Raw genomic sequence first — 10,790 nt, 5'->3', positions numbered from 1 at the left:
TTTTTGCTTCATTTTTCATATCAAACATTTATTATACCACATCTGTTACTTAGCTCTTATATTATTTTATATGTGCATATATTGTATATACATGAACATATACTTTTATATGAGTATATTATATATATATATATATGTATATATGTATGTACAATACATACGTATGTTCGTACATACATCCTTAAGTATGTGCCTTATTACTTTTTTCTTCATTTAACAACGTATACCCCATTTTTTAGTTTAATGACTTTATTTAGTAACAAATACATAATTTAACAATATCAAGATATTTTAATGTTATTACTTTTTTTTTTAAGTATATAATTTTTGTCATTTTCAACAAAAGAAATAAACCTTGAAGAGAAAACATAGATTAGAATTATTTTTATTAAATAAAATAATTTAATTAAATAAAATTAAAAGATGATTCCAAAAAATAAATTAACGGATATATGTGCAACCCTCACATTAGTCATACATAACTATGAATATATATACACACATAAAACATGCACGTACACTTATATGTGTATATATATAATAACATGCAATAACAACTAAAGAAAAAAAAAGTATAGAAACAATTTAGTCGAGGAAATTCCTTATAAACTATTTACCTTCTTTCTTCCTTTAAATATTACAGGAAAAAGCTAAAGAAAACCTTGCAAACGAACGTAAATTCGTTGAAGAGAAAAGACAGCATGTAGATAATGGACTCCATGGACAATGGATGGATGAACAGAAGGACGTAAAGAGTTCATCTTTAAGTATGCAAAAAAAAATTGAAACAACTTGAGAGTATCTCTCATGTACATGTAAACATTTATGTATATACATGTATATATTTTCGTAAATGTACATACGGGTACATGCGGAAGTATGCGGTGTGAAAATAAACTTGACCACAAAGTGAAAAAGCAAAGATTTTCAATGTAAACTTTTGTAGCAAATGAAAATAGTGATGAGGAGGAAATAAGGAAATGGAGGGAAAAAAGATTAACACAACTTAAGGTAAAATGAAGAAAAAATGATCAAAATTGTCAGAATATATAAACAAAATTATAGACAAAATGAAAAGTATGCCGCATACTACAGTACATTCACATTTAATATTCTTATTATATTTTCCTTATTTGTTCTTTTTTTTGTGAATAGAAAAAACAGGAATTAAAAAAAGATGGTGTTTATATCGAAATAAGTGAAAAAGAGTTTATACCAACCGTTCTTAAAAATTACAATGTGGTAAATACTTTTTTTTTTTAAATCATATTATGAATTTCTTCAAATTTTCATTTTATTTTTTATTTGTTTTACGCCTTACCAGGTTTGTCATTTTTATGACAGCAGTTTCAAGCGCTGCAATATTTTACATACCCATTTAATTAAACTAGCCAACATACATTTAGCGACTAAATTTATTAAGTATATATAATAATAAAAAGTAGAAAAATGGACAAATAAAAATTAGAAAGAACTAAATTATTTGTGTAACACCCTCCTTTTATTTTAATTTATTTCGCCCCCTTTTTTTTTTTTTTGTCAGAGTAGAAGCTAATAACTGCCAATTCTTTATGAACAAGTTAAATATTAAGATTCTTCCCAGCTTGTGTTTATTTATCGAAGGGGTTCTCATTAAAACCTGCATTGGTTTTGAAGACTTTGGAAGTGCTTCGAAAAAAAGAAAATGAATATTAATTCTGTATTTACATATATCCATATTTACACATTAATACATGTGTACTTTTACAGATATACCCTTATGTATGCTTATATATCTTTGTGTATATTAAATTTCAATTAATAGACAAAGATAACTTTAAAACAAAGGACTTAGAAGGATTTTTATTTAAAAAGAAACTTATTAACAATATGGTAAAAAAAAAAAAAAAATTAAATTAAAAAAATGACACTTCAAAATGATCATTTTTACAAAAGTTATGTATTAATTTAAAAGTCATAAAAAAAAAAAAAAAAAATGAATTAATATTTCCATGCGCAAAAAGTATAGTGTATTTCTTACAATGATTTTGTATATATATATTTTTTTTTAATTTTGGAAGGAGTACAACGAAAGTGATGAAGACGTTTAAAATTTCCAATTTAATTGTTCATTTGTTTGTTTGATTTTTTTTTTTATTTACAAACTCCTTTGTGTAATTAAACCACATCTACTTTATACTTTTATGCCGTAACATTTTAATGGGTTTGTTTTTTTTTAATTTTGATGTAATCTTATATGTAAAAATATACATATATATATATATATTCGTATAGTTCCATGTGAAATGCAATATCCTTATGTTAAAGTTACCGTCCAATTTTTATTACCCTTTTCCTTTAGACTGTTGATATTATTATATGTGCATGTCTGCATACATATATATATGTACATTAATATATATATATATATGTGCAAATGTTCACTTTGCAACACAACTAAAAAGAATTATTTTTTCTTCAATTTTTTCTTTTGTGCATTAATTTGTTTTTGCCTGCTCACGGCTTTACTTTCACTTATATAAAATAACATGGGGTTCTTTTTTTTTATTAAATAAAATGGGTATCGTAAGTAAAGTAAAATTTTGTAAACATGCAGTAACTTCTTTTTGTAAATATTCAAATGTTTCAATAATTCATTTTCATATTTCAAGCCAAATTGAATTTCCTTATGATCAAATAAGTCTCCTTTTTTAATACTCTCATCATATAACTCCTCTGGTAAATTCTCAATTGATTTATAAACTTTTTCTTTCATTTTTTCTAAGTGCTTTTCATATTTTTTTTCTTCTCTCTGAAAACAATTTTTTAATTTTTAGCAAAATTTGTCTTAACTGCAATCTTATCAAAAAAGAGTAAGTTCATATACAAGAGCATATAAACATGTGTATGCTGTTAAATACGTACGCATATATATACATCATTAAGTAACATTCACGTCTCTTTATTATATTTCTTCACACATAAATAATTATTTTTAACATTTTGCACATTAATGTGCATATGCCCAAGTGCAAAATTGTACATATTACACGTAAAGATATATATATATATATACTAGTATATACTTCATATATATGCATTCATCTGTACGTAGGTATATATATAAAGGTATACAAAATAATGTATTCTCTTAGGGTAAAAAAAAAATTTGTATTCATAAAAACAGTATAGAATTTTTTCATCTTACTTCCTTCAAAATTTGATACATTTCAAACTTCTTCTGATATTCTTTTCTATCTTCATAAGTATCCGTTGAATTTTTTGGACTGAAAATTAGGGACAATAAATTATCAACTTTACTTTTGTCTTTAAAAAAAGATACCGTATCAACAACATATGCGGGTGGGATATAAGGCAAGTACCGTGTTTCACTTAAGTTTTCTTGATTTTCATTACTTAAAAAAAAAAAAAGAAAATAAGGTTCCATACATATAAATTTACCTCATTAAGACTTGTTAAACTGGTGAAAATATATCTTCTAGTTTTACATACAACCATGTGTATATTTATACACATTTGTTAACATTTTGCTAAAGAACTATATATATATATATATGTATACATGTATATATATAATATTACGCTTCTTTTTTCTTTTTCTCTTGTATGCTCTTTTTTTTTGTTGGAGCCCTCATGGGTATAAAAGACAATGAGCAAGAATTTCTATTCCATAATAAGATTCGTGATAGCATTTTTTTTTTTTCCTTAAAATATATATATATAATATTTGTTTATTTCCCTATATTCAACACCCCAAATTTTAATTTTCCTCATGATTGTAAAATATAAAATTTCTGTTCATAATTTACTTCACTGGGGTGTTTCCATAATTTTATTTTGTTTTATTATTTACAGTACTTGTAAGAACCCATACTAAGAAAGCAGAAAAAGTATAAAAAGGTAAAAAAAAGATAAATTAAAAAAAAAAATTAAATAAAGGTAAGCAAATAATGCATTCGAATGAGATTAAAATAAATTACGCTCATGTATAGGGGAAAAACAAATATCATACGCAAGTATGAAAAAAACAAATTATTAACGAATAATTAGTGATCAGTAAAAAAAAAAAAAAATAATAAAGTAATTGATACACTAATTTTATTCGAAGAAAACAAAAATGAATACTTTGACATTTCAGAAGTAACAAATTGACTCCGATACTTAGAATATATAGTTGAGTTACAACAAGCAAACTTATTTATTACAATTTGAAATGAAAATATGATATAACGGTAATAAGAATAAGTAATTTATATACTGTGACATTTAAAGAGAATATAAAAAAAAGTTGTTCATAAAAAGGGATTTAATGTTTCTCTTTTTTTCTCTCTTTCCCTTTATCTTTCACTTTCCTTTTATCTTTCTCCTTCCCTTTATCTTTCTCCTTCCCTTTATCTTTCTCCTTCCCTTTATCTTTCTCCTTCCCTTTATCTTTCTCCTTCCCTTTATCTTTCTCCTTCCCTTTATCTTTCTCTTTCCCTTTCACATTCTCTTTCTCCTTTTTTTTTTTTATTGCAATATGCAACGAACTAAAAGGAACACCTAGTGATCATATACATCGTTTGTATCATATGTATATGCGTTTATACGCATAGTAAAAACAAAGACAGATATAAACAATGATGAATGTTTTTTACATTTATTATGTTGGAGGAGGCTGAAAAAATAGTGCTAAATGTCTTTCTAATAAGAATGTTCATTTTATGAATAAAATTTTGATGCAAGTCAATAACCAACATTTCTTATCATTTTATTACTAAAATTGAAACCCCAAAATGTTCTTAAAATGCTCCTACAGAAAATAATTAAACAAATATAATAAAATGATTATTAATACATTATAACTTCATTATGTTCAACAAGTATAATTATACATCACGATGTTTTTTATTTTGAACCATTCATAGTAGCAATAACAAATTGAAGTAATGTGTATTTATATGTACAAAATATACATCATGAAATAGGGTTAATGTAAATTTTAAATTACAACTATATTACGATAATTTTATTTTCTCAAGCCTAAACTCACAGAAATAGAATGCTGTTCTTTTAAATACAAACAATATTATTAGAATAATTTAAGTGCTTCCTTGAATTGTTTGTCACCATTTATTTTAATTATTATATTTTAAAATACCTGCAACGACCACTTATAAAATGATAAGTAGCATATTATATAAATCAACTTCATTTAATCATGGAATGCAAAAATGGTTGCATGGTGTCACGTAATGCTGTCTTAGAATACCCACGCTTTTCACCATATCAGCTTTATTCATTCATTTGTTTATTACTATTTCAATTTTAATGTGTTAAACTTTCAATTTAAGGTACATAATATATATATATTATATATATATATTATATATATATATTTTTTTTTTTTTTTTTTTATTTTGTTATAAATAGCTCACGCAAAGTAAGGTTTTACATAATAAAATAAACATTTTCCATTTTATATGTAACTGTTTTTTTAATTATTTAATTATAAGTGAATTAGTCTTTTTTTATTAAAAAAAAATTTGTTTTTTTAAAATTGACACATATGATATTTTACATAATATAAAAGAAGCTGTTGTTTTTATTTTACTGTTTTTTATTTATTTTATGATTATTTTTTTTTTATTGCTTTCCATCTCAAATATTCTTGCCAAATACAGTGTATTACGGCAGAAATAATTGAAAAAAATTATTATAAATATATATATAAATATATATATATATATATATATATATGCATATACATGCATTGCGAATATGAACGAGCAATGGCATATACAAATAACTTCAATAAACAAATACTGCAGGTGTTATTTTTCTTTTTAAAAAAGGTAAAAGGGGTTAACAAGACCCATTTCTAATCCCATCAGGGGGTCATTAAGTGCATAATCATGACTTAATGAATTTAATAAATTCCTTAGTAGAATCTTAGTTATTGTTTGCATTATATTCATATTATCGTGTTTGTCATTAGGCGGAAAATATGTGTTACTGTCTTTTTTATTATATATTACACTGTCATGATTTTCCTCATCATCTTCTTCCTCTTCTTCGTCCTCTTCCTCTTCTTCGTCTTCTTCTTCCTCTTCTTCTTCTTCTTCTTCTTCGTCTTCTTCTTCCTCTTCTTCTTCGTCTTCTTCTTCGTCTTCTTCTTCCTCTTCTTCAACACCGTTTTCCCCATTCCTTTGCACCATCTTTTCTACGGAATTATGAGTTCTTTCTTTGGGTTGTTCTTGTGTTTTATCATTATCCAGTCGAGGTTCAAGTACTACTTGAACTTGTTTTTCTCTTCTTGACTCGGAGTCCTCTTTCCGCTGTTCTACTACATTTTCTTTATGTGTGTTCTCTCCAGGATATGGTGGTTCATTTCGTTCTTCAACTCTATTGATTTTTTGTATATCTGTTTTACTTTCCTGTTCTTCTGTCTCTTCCTTATTTACATGTGTCTTTTTATCAAAAACGGATTCTACTTGAGCATCTAGTGCTACGCTGGAATCTTCGCTTTTATTATCATATGTTACAACCACATCACTACTTTGTTCTGCCTGGTCTATTTCATTTTCCTCAAATTCGGATGCAATTTCTTGCTTCCTTATAGTATTATATGTTACATTTCCACCATCAGAATTTTTTTCATTTCTCTCTACTGTTTGACTATCAGAACATATTACATTAGATTCTTTTGATATATTTTCTGATGTTTCCTCATCATTTTCAAAAGTTGATGATTCAATTACTTCTTTATCATGAGATGCTTCGTTTTTGTCTCTCTCAATTGTTTCGTTGTTATGAATTACTACATTCGGTTCTTCTGATTTATATTCCGATGGTGCCTTATCAGATTCAGGAGTTGCTATTTCGTTTACTGCTACATCATCAAATGTTTCAACATTAGGATCTATTACAATAAATTCTTGTGATGTATTTTCTGATGTATCATTATTATATCCAGGAGTTAATGATTCATTTACTCTTTCATTAACAGATGCTGAACTATTTTCTCCTACACTTAGTAATTTGTATGGTGCTTCATCTTCATTCACGTCTCTTAATTCATCTAATTTTTTCTTTTTTTCCGTAACACCACTTATTTTTTCTTTGTATTTTGTTGTATTTTTATTTCCCTTGTTCTCAGGAACGTCATATAAATTATCAGGGACTTTGTTTTGATTCCACTGAGGATAGTAATAAGGAATCCAACTATTTTTCAAATTTTTTTTTTTTTTTTTTCTGGCGTATTTTTTCCGTCATTATTACTTCTCAAATTACCATTTTTTGTATATATATATTTATTTAAAAAAATAAAATAAAAGACAACACCCCAAATTTTTTGCATTTTTGACTCTTAAAAAATTAAAGCAATTTTAAACAACATCAAAAAAAAAAAAAAATTCATAAATTAAGTTCACAAATATGAATATATATATATATTCCAAATACGAAGATAAAATTCAATTTTAGGAAAGATCAAGGAGGGAAATGAGAGAACTTTTACGACATGCACATATATATACGTTTACTTATCTTTTATTATGCTAGGTTCAACGCTGCTTAAATTTTTTACCTTTCCGAAATTTCATAATATTTGACTTATAAAAAATTGAATTAATTAGTAAAGTCCTTTTCACACTATTTAAAGAAAAAAATATACGAAATTTATTTTTGATATTTCTAAAAAATCTAAGAGAAGAATATTTTTGTAAAATTAAAAAAATAGTTTTATTCACATATAATACATAATCCCAACCAATGAAAGAATCGTTCTTTTGGAAAATAATGTAACTCCTTTTTTTTTTTAAAAAAACATTCTTACTTTTTATAAGAAGGAAAATGGTTTTTCCATTTTCACTACAGAACTCATTTTTACGCTGCTCTTACCAAACCTTAAACAAAAAGGAAAAAAAATAATAAGAAAAAATGAAAAAAAAAAAAAATTTTAATATTTAATTATTTCATTATTAGTTAGAATAAATAATTACACTATTTAATTATTCGAAATTTCTTAAATTTTTTTTTTTCACTTCAATTTTACATTAATGGAAAATATATAGCAACGTACACACCCAAAAATGTTTGTAGATTTTTAAAACGTCCTGCTTCATGTAACACTGTAGAGAAATATTTAATAAAAATGAAAAGGTAAAAAATAAAAAATAAAAAAACAAATGAACAAATAAATAAATATCCAAACAAATAAAAATATATACAAATAAATATATATTTGAAGAAAGAATGAAAGAAAAAGGCATTCTTCTATTTTCACTTAACATGTGTATTATTCAAAAATAAATGAAATTTGAGAAAGCTTTTTCATATTATTTACTCATGGATTTGGAACCATGGAGATTCGAAGAATTATTATCCTTGTGTGCAAATTCAAAATGCTCTTAAAAGGAACAGTTGTAATTTCTTTTTTTCCCCTCATTTTATTTATATTACACAAGGAAAGTATTTTTATTAAGATTCTAATTATAATATCATGGATAAAAAGATAGGTACCTTGATTTTTTTTTTTTTTTTTTTTTTTTTTTTTTAGTTTTCCATATCTGTAATACATCTACTGAAACTTTTACAATTCCCAGAGTTGCAAAAGATTAACAGTTACAAACACTTGTGAACTACACAATTTCATTTAAAGAAGGCGAGAAATAGATAACTAAATACATGTTTTCACACATATGTTAAACGTTCAGCAAATATTTTGCGCAGAAAAAGAAATGTATTTTTTTTATGTTGCTCTCATCATTTTTACTAGAAATTTTGTTCAGGGCACTCCAAATACTAACGTGTAATTAAGTATTATATATTTCATTAAAGGGTAAAAAAAAGGTAATTATTATTCAAAATTTTTAGCTAGAAAGGAAGAGAATATATTTCAGCTTATCAGCAAGTCACTAAGTATTTATTTACTGATTACTTTAACACTTTTTTCATAGTTTCATTTTCTGAGTTCCATTACAATTCACCCAAAAAAGGGGAAAAAAAAAAAATGTTTCATAAACATATCTAAGACACCTCAAAAATATATATGTAAAAAAACTTGAAAAATGAAAAATAGAAGAAACAAATATGCTCAATTAAAATATAACTGCACATATTTATTGTCATACTATTTTCGTCAACTACGTTACCTTTTTGAAACTTAGGTAAGGGATAAATTAAAAAAACAAAAAATTAAACAGCTCTCATATTTTATTAAATTTTCAACTTAAGGGTATATTTATGTGAGTATTATTTCAAATGATATACTCTTAGTAATCTTTGTTATTATTATTATTATTATTATTATTTTTTTTTTTTTTTTTTTTTTTTTTTTTTTTTTTTTTTTTTTTTTTTTTTTTTTTGTCTATTTTATTTTATTATTTTATTTATACACCTAAATTATTGGAATATCAACACTGTTTTAATTTATTCCACATTTCAAAAAGTAACACGAGAGACAAGAGAAATATATCAATAGATATATAATAAAAATTATATTTATTATTTAATATTTAGAAATGTAAAACCGTTTTAGATATATTTCCTGCTTGACCTTTAATTATATTTATAACGGCAAGATCACCATCAAGTAAGTTAATAAAATTTTTCACCCCTCTTTCGGGATCCTTTACAATATTATCGACATTTACATGTTCATGATCAGATAAATTGTCCATGTGTTCTTCATCATCATTTTTAAAAAATTGTTTTTTTTTATGTTTTTCTTCTTCCTTTTTGTCGTGTTTTACTTCTACATTTTCATGTGAACTTTCTTTTTCTGAGATATTATTTTCTGATGCGTCTTTTGATACGTTTTCCCCTTCTTCAATTTCATCATGTTCTTCAAGTTCTTCACCTTCTTCCTCTTCTCCTTCTTCTATCCCCTTATCTTCTGATTCAAAATGTTCTTTCTGGCTTCTCTCTTCTTGTTCTTCGTCGCTTTCAATTACTTCATGGTCCTCTTCAGCCCCATTAAATGGTTCAAATAAAGGGGGATTTACTATTAACGATTCATCCACATTTTTATGTGTTGGTACTCCTTCTTCTTCAAGGTGAGATTTTTTCTCTTTATCTAATCCCTCTTTTTCTAGCTCCCTTTGAAGCCTATCCTTTTCTTCTTGTTCTCTCTTTACCGTTTCTTTCTCTAATCCTGATCTAATCTTTTCTTTTTGTTGTTCTCCTCTTAGTCCTTTTTTTTTTTCTTCATCTTTATCTTCTTCTACTTCTTCGCCTTCTGCTCTTTCTTCTACTCCTTCGCTTTCTGCTCTTTCTTCTTCTCCTTCTTCTTCTTTCTTTTGTTTTTCTATAATACCATTAACTTGCAACGGATTTTCTTCGGCTCCCTGGGGATGCACTATTTCTTGGTCTACATGTATATGATCACTTGGAATACCTAACGAGGTTACATCTTCCTTTTTGCTAAGGGAATATCCTTCTTTCTCTTCATCTGAACCACGTAATCTTTTTCCTTTAAGTGAGCGTTCAGGCTTACTCATAAGTTTTCTACCCTTTATTTTAATTGCCTTATTACGATCTCTGGTAAATGGAGAAACAAAATTTTTTTCTTGATTTTCATCAATATTTTCAGGTACACTAGAATCAATTGAATTTTCTGCACTTGAATTCTCTGATTTCAATTTATGCTTGTCTTCTTGTACAGGTGAATCATTATTAGTTGTACCACTTTTCAAACTAGACTTAATCTTCTTCACATTTCCGTTACATGAAACATTAATTTCTTGGAAAAATATAATCAAAAAGAAAAGGTAAAAAATAATGTTCATATTTTTCTTCATCTTGGACAT

The 10,790-nt window shown here is 25.6% G+C and overlaps 4 protein-coding genes across 4 annotated transcripts; 1 reads left to right on the top strand and 3 right to left on the bottom strand.

The window, feature by feature from the left end:
* Positions 1-423: 423 nt before the first annotated feature.
* On the top strand, positions 424-2,090 carry MKS88_003424 (phosducin-like protein 2; the record flags this gene model as incomplete). The annotated part of the gene is made up of 8 exons (XM_067216513.1): positions 424-471; positions 644-767; positions 947-1,011; positions 1,156-1,242; positions 1,325-1,422; positions 1,544-1,665; positions 1,805-1,872; positions 2,061-2,090. The coding sequence occupies 8 exons, from the start codon at positions 424-426 to the stop codon at positions 2,088-2,090; spliced, it is 642 nt and encodes a 213-aa protein (XP_067073153.1).
* A 356-nt stretch (positions 2,091-2,446) lies between these two features.
* MKS88_003423 (uncharacterized protein) lies at positions 2,447-3,692 on the bottom strand (the record flags this gene model as incomplete). Its single annotated transcript, XM_067216512.1, has 3 exons — positions 2,447-2,791; positions 3,188-3,395; positions 3,583-3,692. 3 exons carry the CDS (start codon positions 3,690-3,692, stop codon positions 2,447-2,449), a joined length of 663 nt encoding a protein of 220 aa, XP_067073152.1.
* Positions 3,693-5,825: 2,133 nt separating this feature from the next.
* On the bottom strand, positions 5,826-7,339 carry MKS88_003422 (uncharacterized protein; the record flags this gene model as incomplete). The annotated part of the gene is made up of 2 exons (XM_067216511.1): positions 5,826-7,162; positions 7,261-7,339. 2 exons carry the CDS (start codon positions 7,337-7,339, stop codon positions 5,826-5,828), a joined length of 1,416 nt encoding a protein of 471 aa, XP_067073151.1.
* A 2,158-nt stretch (positions 7,340-9,497) lies between these two features.
* Positions 9,498-10,790, bottom strand: MKS88_003421 (uncharacterized protein; the record flags this gene model as incomplete). Its single annotated transcript, XM_067216510.1, has 1 exon — positions 9,498-10,790. One exon carries the CDS (start codon positions 10,788-10,790, stop codon positions 9,498-9,500), a length of 1,293 nt encoding a protein of 430 aa, XP_067073150.1.

The sequence above is a fragment of the Plasmodium brasilianum genome, chromosome 10, assembly GCF_023973825.1.
Source record: "Plasmodium brasilianum strain Bolivian I chromosome 10, whole genome shotgun sequence".
Classification (NCBI taxonomy): domain Eukaryota; phylum Apicomplexa; class Aconoidasida; order Haemosporida; family Plasmodiidae; genus Plasmodium; species Plasmodium brasilianum.
The sequence above is the reverse complement of the archived record's forward strand: the minus strand, read 5'-3'. Positions and strand labels throughout refer to the sequence as shown.